This window comes from Lucilia cuprina, chromosome 3 (assembly GCF_022045245.1).
Source record: "Lucilia cuprina isolate Lc7/37 chromosome 3, ASM2204524v1, whole genome shotgun sequence".
Lineage (NCBI taxonomy): Eukaryota > Metazoa > Arthropoda > Insecta > Diptera > Calliphoridae > Lucilia > Lucilia cuprina.
The window spans coordinates 7,004,108-7,027,454 of NC_060951.1; the positions used below are offsets into that span (position 1 = coordinate 7,004,108).

Here is a 23,347-nt window from a genome sequence, read left to right on the forward strand (position 1 = left end):
TGTGCTTTTTACGTTTTCTCTCTCCCTCTCTCTCTTTCTGGATATTGTTTAACATGAAAAGTAATGCCACTGTCGTAACTGCTAAATTCCCAAAAAGGGGTATTTAAATCGCCAAAAAGTTCGTCTTAACAGTTCTAATACAGTTCTGTTCTAGTTTAAATCTAGTTCTATCATAGTTCTGTTCTAGTTCTGTTCTATTCTAATTCTGTTCTAGTTATGTTTTAGTTCTGTTTTAGTTCTGTTCCAGTTCTGTTCTAATTCTGTTCTAGTTCTGTTATAGTTCTGTTCTGGTTCTGTTCTAATTCTGTGCTAGTTCTGTTATAGTTCTGTTTTAGTTATACCCTACACCACTATAATGGAGAGGGTATTATACGTTTGTGCTGATGTTTGTAACATACAAAAATATTGGTCCAATACCCACCTTAAAGTATACCGATCGATTCAGAATCATTTTTTGAGTCGATTAAGACATGTCCGCCCGTCCGTCTGTCCGGCTGGCTGGCTGTCCATGTAAACCTTGTGCGCAAGGTAAAGGCCGCAATTTTCAAGATAATTTGATGAATTTTGAACCAAGCATGTTTTTTAGCACAAGGACGAAGCCTATTGAAAATGGTTAAAATCTTTCCATTATTTCAAATATTCTGCTATCTCTCTAAAAATTGGCACAAATAAGTTTAAATGATACTGCAGATTTTCGTAGGATCGGCCTTTATTTGACCCTAGCCCCCATACAAACCTCCCTTCAAAAAATGACTTAAACGTCTAAAATTGACTTGTAACCATTTGTATCGCAATGAAACTCAACAAAACTAACTGTTATTTAGAAATATATTCTTTTCCCAAATTTACCGAGGATCGGCCCATATTTGACCTATATAAAGCCTCATTTAGAAATTTTAGTTTTTTATCAATAAATGGCTTAAATATTTTGGAATTATGGTAATATTCAAAATAAAAGTTTCTTTACAAAAAATACAAATTTTATAAAAAGTAAAAATTTTAAAAATATACTCATGGTGTAGGGTATTATATGCATATCCGACTATACTTTCCTACTTGTTCTGTTCTTGTTATGTTCTAGTTCTGTTTTTGTTCGGTTCTAGTTCTGTTTCAGTTCTGTTCTATTTATGTTCTAGTTCTGTTTTTGTTCGGTTCTAGTTCTGTTTTAGTTATGTTCTATTTATGTTCTGTTCTAGTTCTGTTCTAGTTCTGTTCTCTTTCTGTACTAGTTCTGTTCTAGTTCTGTTCTAGTTCTGTTCTAGTTCTGTTCTAGTTCTGTTCTAGTTCTGTTCTAGTTCTGTTCTAGTTCTGTTCTAGTTCTGTTCTAGTTCTTTTCTAGTTCTGTTCTAGTTCTGTTCTAGTTCTGTTCTAGTTCTGTTCTAGTTCTGTTCTAGTTCTGTTCTAGTTCTGTTCTAGTTCTGTTCTAGTTCTGTTCTAGTTCTGTTCTAGTTCTGTTCTAGTTCTGTTCTAGTTCTGTTCTAGTTCTGTTCTAGTTCTGTTCTAGTTCTGTTCTAGTTCTGTTCTAGTTCTGTTCTAGTTCTGTTCTAGTTCTGTTCTAGTTCTGTTCTAGTTCTGTTCTAGTTCTGTTCTAGTTCTGTTCTAGTTCTGTTCTAGTTCTGTTCTAGTTCTGTCTAGTTCTGTTCTAGTTCTGTTCTAGTTCTGTTCTAGTTCTGTTCTAGTTCTGTTCTAGTTCTGTTCTAGTTCTGTTCTAGTTCTGTTCTAGTTCTGTTCTAGTTCTGTTCTAGTTCTGTTCTAGTTCTGTTCTAGTTCTGTTCTAGTTCTGTTCTAGTTCTGTTCTAGTTCTGTTCTAGTTCTGTTCTAGTTCTAGCTCTGTTCTAGCTCTGTTCTTGTTCTTGTTCTGTTCTGTTCTTGTTCTGTTCTTGTTCTGTTCTTGTTCTGTTCTTGTTCTGTTCTTGTTCTGTTCTTGTTCTGTTCTTGTTCTGTTCTTGTTCTGTTCTTGTTCTGTTCTTGTTCTGTTCTTGTTCTGTTCTTGTTCTGTTCTTGTTCTGTTCTTGTTCTGTTCTTGTTCTGTTCTTGTTCTGTTCTTGTTCTGTTCTTGTTCTGTTCTTGTTCTGTTCTTGTTCTGTTCTTGTTCTGTTCTTGTTCTGTTCTTGTTCTGTTCTTGTTCTGTTCTTGTTCTGTTCTTGTTCTGTTCTTGTTCTGTTCTTGTTCTGTTCTTGTTCTGTTCTTGTTCTGTTCTTGTTCTGTTCTTGTTCTGTTCTTGTTCTGTTCTTGTTCTGTTCTTGTTCTGTTCTTGTTCTGTTCTTGTTCTGTTCTTGTTCTGTTCTTGTTCTGTTCTTGTTCTGTTCTTGTTCTGTTCTTGTTCTGTTCTTGTTCTGTTCTTGTTCTGTTCTTGTTCTGTTCTTGTTCTGTTCTTGTTCTTGTTCTGTTCTTGTTCTGTTCTTGTTCTGTTCTTGTTCTGTTCTTGTTCTGTTCTTGTTCTGTTCTTGTTCTGTTCTTGTTCTGTTCTTGTTCTGTTCTTGTTCTGTTCTTGTTCTGTTCTTGTTCTGTTCTTGTTCTGTTCTTGTTCTGTTCTTGTTCTGTTCTTGTTCTGTTCTTGTTCTGTTCTTGTTCTGTTCTTGTTCTGTTCTTGTTCTGTTCTTGTTCTGTTCTTGTTCTGTTCTTGTTCTGTTCTTGTTCTGTTCTTGTTCTGTTCTTGTTCTGTTCTTGTTCTGTTCTTGTTCTGTTCTTGTTCTGTTCTTGTTCTGTTCTTGTTCTGTTCTTGTTCTGTTCTTGTTCTGTTCTTGTTCTGTTCTTGTTCTGTTCTTGTTCTGTTCTTGTTCTGTTCTTGTTCTGTTCTTGTTCTGTTCTTGTTCTGTTCTTGTTCTGTTCTTGTTCTGTTCTTGTTCTGTTCTTGTTCTGTTCTTGTTCTGTTCTAGTTCTGTTCTTGTTTTGTTCTTGTTCTGTTCTTGTTCTGTTCTTGTTCTGTTCTTGTTCTGTTCTTGTTCTGTTCTTGTTCTGTTCTAGTTCTGTTCTAGTTCTGTTCTAGTTCTGTTCTGTTCTAGTTCTGTTCTAGTTCTAGTTCTGTTCCATTTATGTTTTAGTTCTGTTCTAGTTCTGTTCTAGTTCTGTTCTAGTTTTGTTCTACTTCCCATTTTTTCTGTACATGGCATCACCATTTTCCTCCATAAACGATATTACTCATACGCTCTCTATCAGTCACTATAGTTATACAGAGATTTGAAAACAGAGAGCGTTAATCCCCTTAAAAACATTATAAAGACAGCTTTTCATGTAACAAAAGCTTTTAGCTTTTAAAATTATATTTTACCGTTTCTTTTTGTTTATATTTCTTTTGCTCTCTACTTGTACAATGTTTTCTTTTTGCACTTTTTAGATATGATTCCTTACAACACAAATAACAAGAATGTTTGTAAAAATAAAATCTAAAAAGCTAAAGAAAAATATGAAAAAAAAATAACAACAATAGAAAAACGTGACTTTTGTGAAATGTAAATAAAAGGGGGAGTGAAGTGAGGCGCTTGTTTGTGTCTGTGTGTGTGTATGTAATTATTGGGTACTCTACTACATTTGATGTTAAGTAGTTGTATATAACCTGTAAACTGTTATACTCATCACCTCATCAAAGACAACAAAACCAACAAACATTGATGTCTGTTCTTACGTACGTACTTTGGCACAACAAAACATTGACAAACTTTACATTGACCTTAACAGTTTAGACATGATGTTGTTATTGTATACTGTTGTTGTTCTTGTATAGTTTTACATACTTAAGTAGATTTTTTTAAGTATACTTATCCTATTTTACTTACAATCACACTCACTTATAGAATAAACTTTCACCTTTACGTTTTAAAAAGATTTTAAAAGACAGACCTCCGTCATTATTATTTGTTTTCCACATTTCCTGTTGACCACACAAACACATCATTATCAATGAAATTATGAGGAAAATTGTTCTTGTTGATACTTAACATTTTTAAGGTTGCCCTTAATGTAATTAAGTTCCCTGTTATTGTATTATTTTTGTTAAATTTAAAACATGTATGTAAACATGTATCTATATTCCAACAGTTGTTATTGGTTTTTCTTATCAATGTTTAATGTGATTATTGATAAGCCTATTTTAATTAATTATTTTAATCCTGTTAATAGAATTTAAGACTTAATATACAACACTTCTAGGTGTTTGCTACTTAATCATTAGATAGATCTTCAGTTACAAGAATGTGAAACCAATTTTTCACTTCCACGATATAAACAATTTCATGTAATCAAAATATTTATTAAACCGCAAGAGATTTGGTTTACAGTTAAATAATGAATAATTAAAATAAAGTTCAAGATTTCAGCAAATTTAATAAGAAGTTGTTATACGCATTTACCATGTACAAAAGTAAAAATGGACTAAACTATAGAATAGATTATAATATAAACTATACAGAAGACTATAGATTATAACATAGACTAGACTATAGACCAGGCTAGACTGTAGACTAATCTGTAGACTAGTCTATAAACTAGAATATCGACAAGACTATAAAATAGACTATAGACCAGACTTTAGGCTCGACTATTTACTATAACTGAACTAGAACACAACTAAAAATAATTATAAACAATTTAGTACAGAACTAGATCGAAACTAAACCAGAGCAGAACTAGAACAGAACTAAAACAAAACTAGAACAGAACTAAAACAGAACTAGAACAGAACTAGAACAGAACTAGAACAGAACTAGAACAGAACTAGAACAGAACTAGAACGGAACTAGAACAGAACTAGAACAGAACTAGAACAGAACTAGAACAGAACTAGAACAGAACTAGAACGGAACTAGAACAGAACTAGAACAGAACTAGAACAGTACTAGAACATAACTAGAACAGAACTAGAACAGAACTAGAACAGAACTAGAACAGAATTAGAACAGAACTAGAACAGAACTAGAACAGAACTAGAACAGAACCAGAACAGAACTAGAACAGAACTAGAACAGAACTAGAACAGAACCAGAACAGAACTAGAACAGAACTAGAACAGAACTAGAACAGAACTAGAACAGAACTAGAACTGTACTAGAACATAACTAGAACAGAACTAGAACAGAACTAGAACAGAACTAGAACAGAAATAGAACAGAACTAGAACAGAACTAGAACAGAACTAGAACAGAACTAGATCGGAACTAGAACAGAACTAGAACAGAACTAGAACAGTACTAGAACATAACTAGAACAGAACTAGAACAGAACTAGAACTAGAACAGAACTAGAACAAAACTAGAACAGAACTAGAACAGAACTAGAACAGAACTAGAACAGAACTAGAACAGAACTAGAACAGAACTAGAACAGAACTGGAACGGAACTAGAACAGAACTAGATCAGAACTGGAACAGAACTAGAACAGAACTAGAACAGGATTAGAACAGAACTAGAACAAGAACTAGAAACGAACTAGAACTAGAACAGAACTAGAACTAAAACAGAACTAAAACAGAACTAAAACAGAACTAAAACAGAACTAAAACAGAACTAAAACAGAACTAAAACAGAACTAAAACAGAACTAGAACAGAACTAGAACTGATCAAGAACAGAAATAGAGCAGTACTAGAACAGAACTAGAACAAAATTAGAGCTAGAACTAGAACAGTACTAGAGCAGAACTAGAACAGAACTAGAACAGAACTAGAACAGAACTAGAACAGAACTAGAACAGAACTAGAACAGAACTAGAACAGAACTAGAACAGAACTAGAACAGAACTAGAAGAGAACTAGAAGAGAACTAGAACAGAACTAGAACAGAACTAGAACAGAACTAGAACAGAACTAGAACAGAACTAGAACAGAACTAGAACAGAACTAGAACAGAACTAGAACAGAACTAAAACAGAACTAGACAAGAACTATAACACAACTAGAAGAAAATTTGGGCGGAATTAAGTAGAAAAGAACTTGAACACAAATAGGACAGAACAAGAACTGAATAGGAATAAGAACAAAAACTGACCTATAATTTGTTTTTTCAAAGCCTCTTTTGAATTAGCTCATACTTGTAACCAGTGACGTAAAGCATTTAAAACACCATCATATAATGTTGCAATATTTCAACCGAAAAAAAGTTTTTTTTTGCATTTGAATGTTTGTATGCCACCCTTAACACCACATGTTTAACGATGGCAAATGAAGTGTCTATCAAAAAGGGCAATAAAGGTAAAAAGAATATGAATCCTCGAACCACTAACGAACTTTGCAATAAACGCACTATTGGACACCAATTTTAGAAAACAAATCGAAAAATAAAAACGGAAATGCACTAAACATTTAGTAGCTTACACATATACACTTATAAAAAAGAGGTTGTAGTGGTAAAATGGGGGTGTTGATGCGTGAGTGTATTAGAATGTTACTAGCAGACTTGTGGTGTTGTGCACCATTTAAAAGAGTAGTCCTTTTATTACTTCTTCTATTATCCTCCATTTCTCGTTTACAGTTTTGAACAGTGTTGACTGTCGTTTGTAAAGTGGCTTAAAGGTAAACATTTTAAGGTATTGAAAGAGCTTTTCTTCTATAGTTTTTTTTTAATATGTTTGGTTATTTCCTTTAGTTTTTTTTAGTTTGTTTTTCAAATTTAATTTTAACAAATGTAAGGTTTCAATTGATTTCTGTTTAAATACGTTTGTATTTGTTTGTTTGTTTTTAACATTGGCCTTGGCATTGTATAAAGAAAGGAAAAGTTTTGAAATATTTGTAAGACTTCCTATTGTTTTACGTTTTCTTATTGTAATAACTAAATTAGTAACAGACAGTAGTGTTTGAGGTTTTTTTCACATTTATTTTACTTTTGGTTTGTTTTTGATGAATTTTTAAAAAACTAACGTTAATTAGATTTAAAAGTTTTGAGTTTGCTCAGGGTTTGAAAAGAAATGTGTTCGTTCTTATCATCAAATATTTTCCACAATAGGAACTTTTTGCAGTTGGCGTATGAGTGATATGTTATTATAATTTTTATTTACATCTCTTCTCATATCCTAACCTAAGTAGGTTGTTATAAATACTTAAGATAAAGAAGATCTTAAATTTACAAATTTTTTTTAAACTTCTCGTTATTGAAATAAATTCAAACTCAGGGGCGTATGAGTATTATATAGAATTTAATATAATGATCATACGCCTGGTAACAATTAAGTTGTTGATTGTAAAAACAAAATAGAACTTAAGTACAACTCAACTTGAACTGTACAACAGTATAACTAAAAAAGAACAATAACAAAAGTGGAACAGAACTAGAACAAGAACAGAACTAGAACAGAACGAAACCAGAACTAGAACAGAAGCAGAATAGAACTAGAACAGAACTAGAACAGAAGCAGAATAGAACTAGAACAGAACTACAACAGAACTAGAACAGAAATAGAACAGAACTGGAACAAAACTAGAACAGAACTAGGACAGAACTAAGACAGAACTAGAACAGAACTAAAACAGAACTATAACAGAACTGGAACAGAACTAGAACAGAACTAGAACTTAACTAGAACAGAACTAGAACAGAACTAGAACTAGAACAGAACTAGAACAGAACTAGAACAGAACTAGAACAGAACTAGAGCAGAATTGAAACAGAACTAGAACAGAAGTAGAATAGAACTAGAACAGAACTAGAATAGAACTAGAGTAGAACTAAAACAAATCTAGAATAGAACTAGAACAGAACTAGAATGTAACTAGAACAGAACTAGAACAGAACTAGAGCAGAATTGGAACAGAACTAGAACAGAACTAGAGCAGAATTGGAACAGAACTAGAACAGAAGCAGAATAGAACTAGAACAGAACTAGAATAGAACTAAAACAAATCTAGAACAGAACTAGAACAGAAATAGAACAGAACCAGAACAAAACTAAAACAAAACTAGGACAGAACTAGAACAACACTAGAACAAAACTAGAACAGAACTAGAACAAAACAAGAACAGAACTAGAGCAGAACTAAAGCAGAACTGGAGCAGAACTAGAAAAGAAGCAGATTAGAACTAGAACAGAACAAAAACAGAACTAGAGCGGAACTAGAACAGAACTAGAATATAACTAGAACAGAACTAGAACCGAACTAGAACAGAACTAGAAATGAACTAGAACAGAACTAGAAATGAACTAGAATAGAACTAGAATAGAACTAGAACAAAACTAGAACAGAACTAGAACAGCACTAGAACAGCACTGAAACAAAACTAGAACAGAACTGGAACAAAACTAGAACAGAACTAGAATAGAACTAGAACAGAACTAGAACAGAACTGGAACAAAACTAGAGCACAACTATAACAGAACTAGAATAGAACTAGAACAAAACTAGAACAGAACTAGAGCAGAACTGGAACGGAACTAGAACAGAACTAGATCAGAACAAGAACATAACTAAAATATAACTAGAACATAACTAGAACAAATCTAGAACAGAACTAGAATATAACTAGATCAGAACTAGAACAGAACTAGAGCAGAACTAGAACAGTACAAGAACAGAAATAGAACAGAACTAGAACAGGACTTGAACAGAACTAAAACAGAATAAGAACAGAACAAGAACAGAACTGTACTAGAACTGAACTAAAATTGAAATAGAACTGAAGTAGATTCAAACTGGAGCTGAACCTGTACTGAACTAGAAATAAGAAATAACTATAGACTAGACCACAAATTCGACTGTAGAATGTACAAAACCAAACCCCAGACTTTATTTTTGGGTGTAGTCTAGACTTAATTTTAGTGTATAGTCTAAATTTTTAAATAGTACATATATTGTAGACTAATTTGGCAAAGTTCTTTTAAATATTGCGGCAGTGCTCGCTTTTAAAAATCTTACTTTTAGCACAATCCGTATTTGCAATCTTAGTGTTTTATACTTCTCTTCTGGTTTCTTTAGTTTTTACTTTTGCCATTGAAATAAAGTTATATTAATAATATGAAGAAATTTACTCACATTTCATGAGACCGGGAGACACAATGGTTTTGCTTGTTTCTTGTTACAAAAAATGTGTTAATATACTTTTTTTCTAGAATTTTTATTTTAAAACACGTAAATATTTAGTTAAACTAATAAACATAATGTGGCCTTAATAAGACTATTAAATTAGGCACTACGAATCCTCTTGCGCTCACGATAAACACAATCCTTTTGAACTAAAAAAAATGAAATTAATAAATTAAGTAAATCGTTTTAGAATTATAATTTAAAAAAAAACTTACTATAAGGATCAAAGCGCACCAATTCAATTTTATCCGCTAAACGATCACGCACGGTATTGAATTTGTGGCCGGTAACCACACTCTCAACAACGACCATGATGCGTCTGTTTATGAAAAATAAAAGAGGAATTCATTATTTTCGTAAATGACAAGTATTTTATATTATTTCATTAAAACTTACTTGCTTTTAACTTTTTTTAATAAAATATTGGTTAGACGCATGTTTTTTTTAATTAAAATTTAATAAATTTTAAGAATTTAAAAAAGTGTTGAGGATTGTTGTGCAAGCAGAATGTTTTTTTTTTTGAACAGCTGTTTTACGATGGCTTCTTGTTTTAGAACATTCACAGGGAATTGATAACATAGTTACAGCTGTCAGGTTAATTTAATTAGTTTATACAGTACAATGGTGGAAAATGTATGAAATTAAAAAAATTATATCAAAAGCTGGGAGTTATTTGAAAACTGTTTAAATTTTGAATAATTTTAAAAAAGAGATATAATTTTAAAACCACTTTATATTAACATCATGCATTTATTATCTTTATAGCTATTTCTTTCAAACAATTAAAATAAAATCACTTTAAAACAATAAAAAATTAAATTTTTCTCAATTTTACAATTATTAGGAAAGTACATAACATACAAATTAATTACTCTTAACTAACAGACTTGTCTTTTGTGTTTTCCACCACATTTACCTAAAAGGTTTTTCCATCATAAGCAAACCCCTTTCCCACAAGGCGGTGACCAAAGTAATCTTTTGATCATCCGAGGGCAAGGGTAATTGTGATACTCCCACATATTGGGGATAAGATTTAATTAATACCTCTACACTGGCCGCTTCCATGGCTTCAATTTCTATAAAATTCGGTTCATATTCACAATATTCCTTGGAATTATCCAAATAATAGTAGATACGTATCTTTTCCTCTTCCTCTACCAAACGCAAGATATTTGCTCTCAACAAGCGCACATTGGTGCGTTCATCAATATCATAATCACACACACATTCACCACGTTCATTGGTGCGACTGCGTGAACCAAAAACAGTGCGTAATTTTTCAGCTGGTAAAATTTCTGGTGGCAAAGCTTCATGTTGAAACTTCTTGGCCAATTGATCCATGCCTGCATCCATCAATTCCTGTAAAGGCATATCACGCAAACATTTATGCATTAACTGAGTAACTTTTTTCGTTAAATCAGCACGTTCCTTAGTATCATTATCACTGTAAGCAATGCCAGCATGATGCCAGGCATGCAAAGGTAAACCTTTTCTCAAGTCCACACTGGAAGCAATGGCCTTTTGCAGCATAAGAGGTAACATTTTCTCAAACAAATCAGCAAATGACTGTTTCTGATAAACACTCAAGGTAATATGTAATGAATGGTAGCCAGGTTCAGTGCAAGCTTGATGTATAGTGCCCCGGGGAAAGTACAAAACATCACCGGGTTCCAAAACCTAAACGAAATAACATTCTCATTTAGTTTTAAGAAACTTCAAATTAAACCTTTAATAAACATACTTCCTCTAGCACCGGTTTACCAATCTCCTTTTGTGTAAAATTCTTGGAAGAGTAGCGTGGTAATATTTCCGAAGTATTGCGTGGTTTATATAGCTTCCAACGTTTACGTCCCTCAATCTGTAAAACGAAAGCTTCTATATCATCGTAGTGAGGAGCAAAACCTTGACTATTGGGTGGGGTTAGATAAGCATTGGCTCCCACCAAACAATGGAAATATTCCTGCATAGTGGAACTGAGTGTGAACAGACCCGGCAAAAAGGTTTGTGGATTAAGTAAACGTATGCTGCAGCCTTGACCATAATGATCCCAGACCACGGGTGGCATGGCACGACCTTCGGGGTTTAAGGTTTCACGAACGCCTGGAATATGGAAAAAGTAGCAATCAATAAAGAGAGAGAAAATTTAGAAAAACTTGCTATCTCCCGCTTACCATTTTTATATGAAGTAACATCTATATTCTTGGTAAATTCCACATGATTTTTCAGTAGCATTTGATCGATGGCCTCGAAAGAAATCAAATGGCCAAAATAATTAGACTGTTGACGCTTAATCAAACAGGCTTTCTGTTCCCAATATTTGGCGAAAAAGTCATCTACGGTAACCGGATTCAAAAGCCATTTAAAGGCTCTCTTACCCTCTTCAATACTATTTAGTTTGACTATATTAGCTGGAGGCGATAAAGGTTCCAATTTAACATTGGCCGTAGTGGAAATTTTGCTGTTGGCAGTCTTGGGTGTAGATTTCTTGGAAAAATCATCTAAAGAGGCCAAAGAAGAACGTCTACGTTTGGTTTCTTCGTTGAGAACTTTATCCGCTTTAGGCGCAGGCAAAGATTTGCGTGCTGCAGCAGTATCTTCAACTTTTTTGGATTTTTTAGCTTCTACGGGTACAGATTTCGTTTTCGTTTGAGTGACATCAGGACTTTTTCTTTTTTTATTGGCCTTAGCTAATATAGCTTGGGCTAAAGCTTCGGCAGCATGATTATCATCTTCATTGGTGCTAGAAGATTCTTGATCAGTATAGGAGGCAGTATTGTCTTCATTTTCACCTGTATCCTCATCTGTATAACTGCCACTTTCATTTATCGAATATTCATCCGAATAAACATCTGAATCAGAATAAGAGCCTTCTTCCTCAGAACCTTCCTCATCACCACTTTCAAAACTTCCATCTTCTGCCTCCTCCTCTTGCTGAGCATCATCCATTTCTAATTGTTTTACTAAATACTCTTCTAAATCCTTTTTCTTTTTTTGTTCGGCTTTTGTTAGTTTCTTGCCATCATCTGTATACAGTTGATCCACCAAATTAACAACTTCTGATCCTTTATAGCTTGTGGTTTGAGTTTTCTTTCCGGCTGCAGTGGCTTTAGTAGATTTCTTGCCATTTGTTTTATTCTTCGAAGAACTTGAGGTACTTTTCGTTTTTGTACTTAAGGTCTTAGCCTGACCACTCATATTTAAATTTTGCAACTTACCAGCCGCTTTTGTGCCTCCCGTAGCGGGAGCACAAGCCAATTTCTTAACTTTGCCTTTATTGGCCTGTTTAGCTTTCACTGAACCATTTTGTTTTTTATTCGTCTTCTTTTTGTTATCAGCCATATCTTTGGCTGCTTTAAATACACCATAAGCTGAGACCGGCTCTCCTGGCGTGGACATTTTTAGGGCTGTATCAACGATGGGTATAAAAGCTTTAGTAAACTGACCGGCAAATTGACTAAAATTGGATAAATGTTTATTCATATGTTCCATATAGGGATCCATTTTTATAGTTACTACCTACCGCTAGTATATGACTATATATTTTTGACTCTGATTGGAAGTATTTCTAACTGTAAATGAAGAAAATTTACAAAAAAAATGTTGGAAAAATTTAATTCTAAATCCAGCACGTGCAATTGTTTGTATATTTTCAAAAGTACTGTATAAAAAGAGTTGTGTAGAGGACAGAGATGTATTTGACAGCTGTTTGTAGAGAAAGTTGCCAGTGCGTATGAAAATGTAAAAAACGCTAGATATAAACAATTAAAATGGCCACAACAAGCAAAATTACAGAGTGAAATAAAACAAAATTTACCGTTATTTAATAGAAATTCTTAACAAAATTTATTTTTATAAATTTTTACATAAAATACAGATTGTTTTCTTTAGAGCATGCTTACACACGAAATAATACAATAATGGTTTTACGTATTCAAAAATTTCTTCTTACACTTTCCAATACTTTAAACTTAAAAACTTTTCTATTTAATATAGCATTCCTTGGCCAGTTCTATTAGATTATTGGCCTCTTCACCAGTAGCTTCTACCATTTGTCTTAAATAACCATCAGATTTTTGCAGCAATATATGGGGTATACCGAATTCTTTCAATTCGCCATTATCTAAAACCATTATACGATCCGATTGCATAACGGTTTTTAAGCGATGTGCCACAGTTATTACAGTGCAATGGGCGAAATTCTGTTGTATAGTTTGTTGGATTTGTTGATCGGTGCTGAAATGAGAAATAAAGGTAAATTCAGAAAATAAACAGAAAATAGTTCAGACAATAAACTTGACTTTAGTTCAGATGTTAGAATAGAGTACAGGCAATTGTAAAGAACATAGACTCGACTATAGACTAGGCAATATACTAGACTATAGAATAAACTATAGATTAGGCTGTAGACTAGACTATAGACAAGAGTTTAGACTAGACTATAGTTTAGACTAAACTATACTTTAAACTATACACAAGAATATAATCCAGACTATAGACCAGACAATGGACACTAGGCTATTCACTAGACTAGAATAGAGCAGTATAGACTAGACTATAGACTAGACTAGACTATAGACTAGACTAGACTAGACTATAGACTAGACTATAGACTAGACTATAGACTAGACTATAGACTAGACTATAGACTAGACTATAGACTAGACTATAGACTAGACTATAGACTAGACTATAGACTAGACTATAGACTAGACTATAGACTAGACTATAGACTAGACTATAGACTAGACTATAGACTAGACTATGGACTAGACTATAGACTAAACTATAGACTAGACTAGGCTGTAGACTAGACTATAGACAAGAGTTTAGGCTAGACAATAGTCTAGACTAAACAGTACATTAAACTATAAACAAGACTATAATCCAGACTATAGACCAGACAATGGACACTAGGCTATTCACTAGACTAGAATATAGTCTCTATTCTCAAATATTTATACTCACTTTTGATCAACATTTGCGGTGGCCTCATCCATAACCAAAATTGAGTTATGACCCAATAAAGCTCTCGCCAAACAGATCAATTGCCTTTGACCAATACTAAGATTACTACCATATTCGGTAACCTCAAAATCCAAAGGCAAATCACGACCCAATTGAACCTGTCACAAGAATTCAAAATTTTATATTCTATACTTGATATAAAGCTTACATTCTTAAGACTTACATTCCTTAAAGCTTCCCACATTTCATTATCTTCATATTTATTAAATGGATCTAGATTATATCGTATAGTACCCTTAAAGAGTACCGGTTCCTGTGGTATAATCGAAAGACTAGAACGTAACAAGGTTAAGTCAATGTCACTTGTATCCCGACCATCTATGATGATGCTACCCGTTATACAATCCGATAAACGGAATAGTGAGGAAATCAATGAAGTTTTACCCGCACCCGTACGACCCACAATACCAATTTTCCAACCAGAATCAATGGAAAAATTTAGATTTTTCAACACCAATTGACCATCCTCATGATAACGTACATTCACTTCATTAAATTTAATAACTCCTGCATTGGGCCACTGTTCGGCAGGTTTTTCTCCACTTGTTTTTTCTTGTTGCAATTTGGTATATTCCAAAATACGCTCCACACTGGTCATTTGTTGAAAAGCTTCACCTAGTTGACGCAAACCATATTGAACCATACCCGTTAGCATCATAGCTTGGGTAATAGCCAGGCCAACATTACCGCTATAGGTACCTAAGATTGGAATCATTTTAAGTAAAAGTTTATGGGCAAGATTAAGACTTACTATAATCATTAAGTAGTATAAAGGAAAATGTAACCGTATTGAGTAGTATGGAAACATTGGCACAGTCCAACCATAGACCCAAGGCAGTATTTGAAGTCAATGTTAGATGATAAGCAGCGCTGTGTATATCCTGTAGATTGTCGAATTCAGCAATCATATTATTTTGACGTTTGCGGGAACGTATCGTGGACAAACCACTTAAAGTGGCTGAAACGTGGGAAAAGACAGGACTGCGACCTAAAGGATATAATAACTATTTAAAAAAGACCATACACTAGGCTGTAGACCAGATGAAAAACTGAACTATAGTCTCGACTAGACTAGAATATAAACTAGACTATTGACTAGAGTAAGGACTTGACTATTGCCCAGAACAAGGACTGGACTATAAACTAGACTATTGCCTAGACTAAAGACTAGACTATATTCTAGACTATAGACTAGACTATAGACTAGACTATAGACTAGAATATAGACTAGACTATAGACTAGAATATAGACTAGACTATAGACTAGACTATAGACTAGACTATAGACTAGACTATAGACTAGACTATAGACTAGACTATAGACTAGACTATAGACTAGACTATAGACTAGACTATAGACTAGACTATAGACTAGACTAGAGATTAGACTATAGACTAGACTATAGACTAGACTATATACTAGACTATAAACTAGACTGCATACTAGACTATAGCCTATTGACTAGACTTTAGACTGGACTATATACTAGACTTTAGACTAGACTACATCATAGACCAGACTATAGGCTAAACTATAGATTAGACTATAAACTGGACTAGAGACTTTACTGTGTACTAGATAAAGGACTAGAATGTAGATTAGACTTGGCTATGTAATTAACTATAAACTGGACTATATACTAGACCACAGACTAGACTATACCATAGACTCTAGCCAACGCTGTAATTTAGACTAATCTATACACTAAAATGTAGTTTAGAAAACAGACAAGACTGCTGTCCAGACTATTCAGTAGACCTTATTCCAAGCTATAGACAAGACTACAGTTAACACTATAGAGTAGATTAAAGTACAGATTAGTAGCTAGGTTAATTAATAAATAATGAATAGTTAAACAAAAGTTTTGTTAATTTCATTTGCCTTCCCTCTTTATACAAATTTCTGAAAACATTTTACTTTCATTTGCAGCAATAAATTGCAATATTTCATAGGTCTTTATGGCGTTTACTCTTCCTGCGTCTCTCTCTCTCTCTCCTCATCATTCACTTTCTTCTTGTGTGAGTAATATAAATTACATTTGATTTTCATTTGGGACCAAAAAGGAATTTATTTAATTTTCCACTAAAACAATGTTAAATGCACATGTTTTGTAATACCCTTTTGTTGTTGCTTTCACTTTGTTGCAAAAGTATTTAAAATTAGTTGCGAACTTTTCGTGAACAGCAAAGAGAGTATGTTTAGAAGTTTTTATTATAGTTTGCCCACATTCCTACCCCCCCCCCCCCCCCCCCCTCGAGGTATGTTTCAACAATGTTTTAGGAGTTAATTTTAAATTTTTGTTTGAAGGTGCATGCATTGGAGAGTTGGCATATGAGGACTTTAACCACAAAATGTTTAGCTGTAGTTTATGGGAAAAATTGAAGAGAGAGAGAGAGAGAGAGAGAGATCTGAGAATGATTAGGTTTCAAAACTGAAGTGAAACCAATGTATTATGAAACATGTTTTTATAAATTTCTGAATTTTAATGCTTGACGACCTTATTTCTCCCGGTGTTTCCCCCAAATAGCCAGTGGTTTAGTTTTGCTGTATTATCTACAAAAGGAATGAATGACTCAATTGAAATTCTAATTTGTTTTGTAGTTGTGATTTTGTAGGATTTCATTTTGTGGTTTAAAATGATTACTTTCAATGGTGGGGTTAAGGGAGGAAAGGACGTTAGGCACTACTAACAACGAAACCACCTTTACAAGCCCAAATAAAAATTAATTTTCGATTGTTTTTAAACTAAATTTTTTTTATTTTAATTTCTAAATTTACGCAGAGCACCTCCCCGGCCCGCTAGAGAGGACGTGGCAGCAGCTGCCGCTCCACGACGAAAACGTGAATGTGTGCCAAATTGTTTGCCAGCAGCCAACATGGCAGCAGAACCAGATATCTCATCCTTTTCGGGTAAGTGAGCCACATGTAAAATATCCCACAATAGTTTACCATTATCTTGGGAATCCAGCAAAGTAGAAAGTTCAGCCTTTAAAGAGAGAGAATTTAAAACAATATCAGCCATAAATTTACGCAAATCCAAAATCACAAACCTGTGTTTTCTTTAACAATTCCTTTAAATTTCCCCCATGTCTCATAAGTTTATGAACATTACGTGTATTAACGCCCGGCAAACGTAAAAGGAAATCATAAATATTAGCATTAAATTTCAATTCATCATAGGCTCCCGTATCATCACCACCCAAGGCTGCTGCCTGCTTGGGATCCGGTTCAGGTTTACCCAGTTTAAGCTCTTCAAATAGCTGAGCCGTAGCATAGGGACTGGGCGACCATATAAGTCGTAGTTTTGGAAAATGTAACGTTAAAAGTTGCAGTTTTTGTACAATATCCGCATTGGTGGAGCTGGTATTCTGTGAAAGCATATATTTACCCTGCAAATGAAAGGGTTTATTCTGATCGAATTCTATAAGGAGTATAGGTTTGGCATAATAACGTTGCATTTGAATGCATTGATTGTATAGGCGGCCCGAGTTAAGAGATCCTATCAAATCTGAAATAGATTTACGTTCGACACAGATTTCGGGAGTTAAAATATAATCACCAATCTGGAAGATAAATTGAAGAGAGTTAAATAATATAGTTTGATTTTATATGAGTTAATAATCAAGACTATAGATTAGTCGATTGGATTATCTACCAGTCTGTAATACAGACTGGACAGTAGTCTATAGTTTAGGTTATGGAATAGCCAACAGTCCAGACTACAGATTAGCCGAGAGTTAAGACTACAAAGTAGTCGATAGTCAAGACTAAAGCGTAAATTTTAGACTAGACGATAGTCCAGAATATAAACTAGTCGATAATACAAACTGTAGCTTGTCGATGGTCCAGACTATAGTCTAGTCGATAATCCAGACAGTGGACTAGCCGATAGTTTAGAATATAGTGCAGAATTAAGACTAGTCGATTGTTCGCACAGTAAACTAGTCAATAGACCAGACTATAGACAAATCCATATCCAGACTATAGACAAGTCCATAGTCCAGACTATAGACAAGTCCATTGTCCAGTCTTTAGACAAGTCCATAGTCCAGATTATAGACAAGTCTATAGTCCAGCCTTTAGACAAGTCCATAGTCTATACTATAGGCAAGTTCATAGTTCCGACTATAAACAGGTCCATAGTCCAGACTATAGATTGTGTATAGTCATCGATAATCCAGACTTATACTGGTCGATAGTCCATCGTATATGCCAATCGATAGTCCAGATTATAGACTATAATCCAGACATATGACAACCCAATAGTACGCTCATTACACTATTAGATCCATAGTCCAGACTATAGACAAGTCCATAGTCCAGACTATAGACAAGTCTATAGCCTTTAGACAAGTCCATAGTCTAGACTATAGGCAAGTTCATAGTTCCGACTATAAACAAGTCCATTGTCCAGACTATAGATTGTGTATAGTCGTCGATAATCCAGACTTATACTAGTCGATATTCCATCGTATATGCCACTCGATAGTCCAGATTATATATTATAATTCAGACATAAGACAAGCTAGTCGATTCCACATCCAGACTGTAGACTAGTTGAACAAATGTAAAATATACTTACCGATATCGTTACCGGCACCACTTCTATACCCCTTTTATGTATAAGACACGGCAAATCGGAACGAAATTCACGCATGTCCACAATAACTCGAGGATTAACTTCAGCTTCTGCTTGTTTACAAGACTCTTGGCCACCCGCCTTACGACTCTGGGCATTAGCCGTTTCAATAGCCTCCGGATCTTTATAGGATTTAAATAATATAAAAGCCTCATCGGTTTTGCCATCCTGATACTCGGGTATAACCATTTTCTATAAAACAATCAATAGACATGCAATAATTGACAAAAATTGAGCGCTCTCTAACTTACACTTTTAGTATCGATAATCAGCTCAAAGGCCTGCTTTTCTCTTCGCAAACTCGTTAGATACGATTGTTCCTCGACCGTGCGGGCATGTATTAAAAAGAACACCTTCATACGATCTTTAGCGGCACGACGTTGACGAGCTTCATAGATTTCCAATTGTCTAATGGCTGTCACATTACAATGATACATTATCACATATTGCGGTGTAATCTCATCTAAAATTCTCTCCAAAGCCATTGATCCCTCCTTTTCGGTCTTGAAAGTTTGTAAACATATCAATGGTTGTTTGCGTGCTGTAATGGCAGCTGTTATATCTAGATTTTCCATTTCTGGAAATGGTTCAAATATGGAATTATCCACAGTGGAATCACGTCCATTATCACTGTCATTTAACAGCGATAAATCCGTATCATCAAATTGTGTTTGAGTCATTGTGAGCATATAACTTTCTTGAAAATAATTAGCATCTGCATCATCCATATCTTGTGTTAAAAGCTGAGTAAGTTCATCAATTTGCTGAGGATTTTCTAGATCATCCATTTCACTGTTAGAGGATTTATCCGATTTACCAGATTTTTGTGAACTTTTCATTTGATGTTGCGTGAGGGTCATTTCCAACTCTTTGCCAGTTTGTATTTTTTCAAATGTTTTACCCAATTTTCCTATGGGAATTTGTTGACGCATAGCCGTATAGAGTAGAAAACGTTCACCACTTTGTGTTAAAAACTGCTTGAGTTGATAACATGATCTGGTGTCTTGGCACAAGATCAAAACTTTGGGTGGATCATAACAATCGGGCTTGGTACGTTTCATATCACCGGGTATTTCCACTTTTAGAATTTCACTTAAATATTTCCATTTAGGACAGGGTTCAGGTTCAAATTCTAAGTAAAACAAACAATCAAAGTGTTACAAAATAAAAAACACAAACTTCAAATATTATAGAAAAGTTGCTTAAATAACAGAACGGCTCCTTTATTGAGTATAAAAATTAATTGTGGTTGTGATATAGAAGCAGCAAACCTAAAAAAGAATTGGAAAAATTAATAACTTTACTTACCACCTTGACCATTGTATACTCTCTCCTTGGATAGTTTGAAAATTTGTTCAGCAGAATCCAATAAAGTCCAACCTGAATTGCTGAGAGCATATTCAGTTGTACGATAACGTTTCATCAAAGCATAAGCACTTACCGCATCGTTATACATGGTAGATCTGAAACATAACATAAAAAAACAAATTCTTCAAAATTAACACATTACTACTTACATCATTAAATTTCTTAAGATCTTTAAATCGGCTACTATTAATTTTGTTTGCGAATTCAACTGATGCCATATACAATCCAATTGCGCTTGCAAAATCTTATGAAATTTTTTCGTAACACAATTTTCCACTGTTATCTCTTCCATATCCACCGTACGATTGATACGTTTTATTTCACGCACCAAATAGTTCATAATATCCAGTATATGTGATTGTATTAATTTCATTTTTTCCGTTAACGGTACATGTAACTCGATGGTTTGTGCTTCGTAGGGTTTTAATGATGCCTGTATGGTAGCATGGAATCTAGGCCATATAAATAATTCTTTAACAAATAAATTGCGCATAACACGTTCAATGTGTCCGTAGCCAATGGTAAAGGCTTCGGCACTACTAGAAAAGGCTTTAATAAAACCAGTCTTATTACGTTGCCTATAGAGACGTAAAGCGAAGGCTTCTTGACATGATTCGATAATGGTATGAGCACGCAATACAATAATACCGGTTATTAATTCTATGGGTATGCGATTCTTTAAGAGATCAACTACTAAAATACGTGTGGTGATGAATTGTATGCCGCCCTCGAGGTAGACACGTTCTCTAGGAATAAAAACAATATTATTTAAACAAAGACAAGTCCAGAGTGTAGAATAGTCTATAAACTAGATTATAGATTCGTCTATTGTTCAGAGTATAGGCTAGTCTATTATTCAGAGTGTAGATTAGTCTATAGTTCAGAGTATAGACTAGTCTATAGTTCAGAGTATAGACTAGTCTATAGTTCAGAGTATAGACTAGCCTATAGTATAGACTCTTGTTCAAAGAATAGACTAGTCTTTAGTTAAGAGTACAGACTAGTCTGTTGTTCAGAGTATAGAATAGTTCGGAGTATAGACTAGTCTATAGTTCGGAGTATAGACTAGTCTATAGTTCGGAGTATATACTAGTCTATTGTTCAGAGTATAGACTCTTGTTCAGAGAATTGACTAGCCTATAGGTCAGAGTATAGACACGTCTATAGTTCTGAGTATAGACTAGTCTATAGTTTTGAGTATAGACTAGTCTATAGTTCTGAGTATAGACTAGTCTATAGTTCTGAGTATAGACTAGCCTATAGTTCAAACTATAGATAGTATATATAGTTCGGAGTATAGACTAGTCTATTGTTCAGAGTATAGACTGGTCTATAGTCCTGAGTATAGACTAGTCTATAGTTCTGAGTATAGACTCTTGTACAGAGAATAGACTAGTCTTTAGTTCAGAGTACAGACAAGTCTATTGTTCAAAGTATTTACTAGTCTATAGTTCAGATTATAGACTAGTCTTTAGTTCAGAGTATAGACAGTCTATAGTTCAGAGTAGAGACTAGCCTATAGATCAAAGTAAAGACTCTTGTTCAGAGAATAGACTAGTCCTCAGTTCAGAGTACAGACTAATCTATAGTTCAGAGTATATACTAGTCTATTGTTCAGACTATAGACTAGTCTGTTGTTCAGAGTATAGACTCTTGTACAGAGTATAGACTAGTCTTTAGTTCAGGGTACAGACTAGTCTATTGTTCAGAGTATAGAATAGTTCGAAGTATAGACTAGTCTATAGTTCGGAATAGACTAGAATAGTCCAGAGTATAGACTCTTGTTCAGAGAATATAATAGTCTACAGTTCAGAGTATAGACTAGTTTATAGTACAGAGTATAGACTAGTCTATAGTTTAGAAAATAGGCTAGTCTATAGTTCAGAGTATAGACTAGCCTATTAATCAAAGTAAAGACTCTTGTTCAGAGAATAGACTAGTCTATAGTTCAGAGTATAGACTCTTGTTCAAAGAATAGACTAGCCTATTAATCAAATTAAAGACTCTTGTTCAGAGAATAGACTAGTCTATAGTTCAGAGTATAGACTCTTGTTCAGAGAATAGACTAGTCCTCAGTTCAGAGAATATACTAGTCTATAGTTCTGAGTATAGACTAGTCTACAGTTCTGATTATAGACCAGCCTATAGTTCAAAGTATAGACTTTTGTACAGCGAATGGACTAGTCTTTAGTTCAGGGTATAGACTAGTCTATTGTTCAGAGTATAGAATAGTTCGGAGTATAGATTAGTCTATAGTTCGGAGTATAGACTAGCCTATAGTTCAAAGTATAGACTCTTGTACCGAGAATGGACTAGTCTTTAGTTCAGGGTATGGACTAGTGTATTGTTCAGAGTATAGAATAGTTCGGAGTATAGACTAGTCTATAGTTCGGAGTATAGACTAACCTATAGATCAAAGTATAGATTCTTGTTCAGAGAATAGACTAGTCTATAGTTCAGAGTATAGACTCTTGTTCAGAGAATAGACTAGTCCTCAGTTCAAAGTACAGACTATGATTCAGAGTATATACTAGTCTATAGTTCAGTTCTACGGTCCAAAGTATAGACAACTCTATAGTGCAGATTATAGATGTTTCTATAGGTCAGACTATAGATTGATATATAGTTTAGACTCTGGAAGAGTCTTTAGTCCATAGTATATACTAGCCTATTATCAATATCATAGATTATACCATTTTATAACTCACCTTTCTGTTGCGGTATTGGCCACTTCGTGTATATATTTCTTTTCCAATCTATTTTTATAATACTCTTCTTCCCAATCGGAATTATTGATCACCAAAATAAGATTACCAGCATCGCTGTAAACTTTTAAAATATTCAACACCACACGTTCATAACTAAGGCCTCTAAAAGAAAGAAATTACGGAAATTATTGCAATTTTCCAACAACAAAAATTTGTTCAACTCTTCTACAAAACCTACTTGGCACACACCATCAGAGCATCTGCATGTACCATATCCAAAAACATTTGTTTCTCATAATCCAACAAAACTACATCTTTGCGCATTAAATACTCCTCGGCGGTAACAATATTGGCCAAATCTTTATCTTCTTGCTTTTCTCTAGCTTCAGCGGCTTGTTTACTGCAGGAGGGTTGTTCATCTTCAGCATTAGTATTTTTGGGTAATGGTGTATTATCTAAATTTTCCATTTGTTGTTTAATTTTTTGCAATTTAATGCTTTTTTATGGCAAATTTCTTGTTTTGTTTGTGAAAACCGGCAAAATTTTTGTTTTGTTTACATTTTCGGAACAGCTGTTTAGAGGTGTTGTGTGTTTTTGTT

The 23,347-nt window shown here is 34.0% G+C and overlaps 4 protein-coding genes across 6 annotated transcripts in view; all 4 read right to left on the reverse strand.

The window, feature by feature from the left end:
• Positions 1 to 9,019: 9,019 nt before the first annotated feature.
• Positions 9,020 to 9,486, reverse strand: LOC111683826 (39S ribosomal protein L33, mitochondrial). The gene is made up of 3 exons (XM_023445941.2): positions 9,404 to 9,486; positions 9,223 to 9,326; positions 9,020 to 9,156 (listed from the first exon to the last, which is right to left on the reverse strand). The coding sequence occupies exons 1-3, from the start codon at positions 9,442 to 9,444 to the stop codon at positions 9,107 to 9,109; spliced, it is 195 nt and encodes a 64-aa protein (XP_023301709.1). The 5' UTR covers positions 9,445 to 9,486; the 3' UTR covers positions 9,020 to 9,106.
• Positions 9,487 to 9,804: 318 nt separating this feature from the next.
• LOC111683814 (bifunctional lysine-specific demethylase and histidyl-hydroxylase NO66) lies at positions 9,805 to 12,664 on the reverse strand. Of its 3 annotated transcripts, none has more exons than XM_046946821.1 (4): positions 12,528 to 12,664; positions 11,179 to 12,461; positions 10,749 to 11,107; positions 9,805 to 10,684 (listed from the first exon to the last, which is right to left on the reverse strand). In XM_046946821.1, exons 2-4 carry the CDS (start codon positions 12,401 to 12,403, stop codon positions 9,920 to 9,922), a joined length of 2,349 nt encoding a protein of 782 aa, XP_046802777.1. In that variant the 5' UTR covers positions 12,404 to 12,461; positions 12,528 to 12,664; the 3' UTR covers positions 9,805 to 9,919. The 3 variants fall into 3 exon arrangements, with proteins under 3 accessions (XP_046802777.1, XP_046802778.1, XP_046802776.1); XM_046946822.1 differs by having other exon boundaries at positions 12,524 to 12,653; XM_046946820.1 differs by lacking the exon at positions 12,528 to 12,664 and having other exon boundaries at positions 11,179 to 12,508.
• A 162-nt stretch (positions 12,665 to 12,826) lies between these two features.
• The window catches only part of LOC111683821 (probable multidrug resistance-associated protein lethal(2)03659), a 23,837-nt gene continuing 13,316 nt past the window's right edge, over positions 12,827 to 23,347 (reverse strand). The window contains exons 5-8 of the mRNA XM_046945994.1: positions 14,784 to 15,020; positions 14,196 to 14,731; positions 13,973 to 14,130; positions 12,827 to 13,240 (exon numbers count right to left, since the gene is read on the reverse strand). Of these exons, the coding sequence (XP_046801950.1) occupies positions 12,988 to 13,240; positions 13,973 to 14,130; positions 14,196 to 14,731; positions 14,784 to 15,020 (1,184 nt within the window). The 3' untranslated portion in view covers positions 12,827 to 12,987. The remainder of the gene's footprint in view (positions 13,241 to 13,972; positions 14,131 to 14,195; positions 14,732 to 14,783; positions 15,021 to 23,347) is intronic.
• Positions 16,768 to 23,316, reverse strand: LOC111686154 (DNA repair endonuclease XPF). Its single transcript, XM_046946278.1, has 8 exons — positions 22,987 to 23,316; positions 22,749 to 22,910; positions 20,190 to 20,786; positions 19,981 to 20,135; positions 18,924 to 19,804; positions 18,616 to 18,864; positions 17,084 to 17,596; positions 16,768 to 17,019 (listed from the first exon to the last, which is right to left on the reverse strand). Exons 1-8 carry the CDS (start codon positions 23,214 to 23,216, stop codon positions 16,795 to 16,797), a joined length of 3,012 nt encoding a protein of 1,003 aa, XP_046802234.1. The 5' UTR covers positions 23,217 to 23,316; the 3' UTR covers positions 16,768 to 16,794.

Excerpts from the sequence above, each read along its gene's own strand:
- LOC111683826 (XM_023445941.2), bottom strand. The coding sequence starts at position 9,444 with ATGCGTCTAACCAATATTTTATTAAAAAAAGTTAAAAGCAA. Across the intron at positions 9,327-9,403 it reads TTAAAAAAAGTTAAAAGCAA|ACGCATCATGGTCGTTGTTG; the intron begins GTAAGTTTTAAT and ends TTTCATAAACAG. Across the intron at positions 9,157-9,222 it reads GGTGCGCTTTGATCCTTATA|TTCAAAAGGATTGTGTTTAT; the intron begins GTAAGTTTTTTT and ends CATTTTTTTTAG.
- LOC111683814 (XM_046946820.1), bottom strand. The coding sequence starts at position 12,508 with ATGGATCCCTATATGGAACATATGAATAAACATTTATCCAATTTTAGT. Across the intron at positions 11,108-11,178 it reads TGTTACTTCATATAAAAATG|GCGTTCGTGAAACCTTAAAC; the intron begins GTAAGCGGGAGA and ends TCCATATTCCAG. Across the intron at positions 10,685-10,748 it reads GTAAACCGGTGCTAGAGGAA|GTTTTGGAACCCGGTGATGT; the intron begins GTATGTTTATTA and ends TATTTCGTTTAG.
- LOC111686154 (XM_046946278.1), bottom strand. The coding sequence starts at position 23,216 with ATGGAAAATTTAGATAATACACCATTACCCAAAAATACTAATGCTGAA. Across the intron at positions 19,805-19,980 it reads AGTATACAATGGTCAAGGTG|AATTTGAACCTGAACCCTGT; the intron begins GTAAGTAAAGTT and ends TGTTTTACTTAG. Across the intron at positions 17,597-18,615 it reads TGGTGCCGGTAACGATATCG|ATTGGTGATTATATTTTAAC; the intron begins GTAAGTATATTT and ends TTTATCTTCCAG.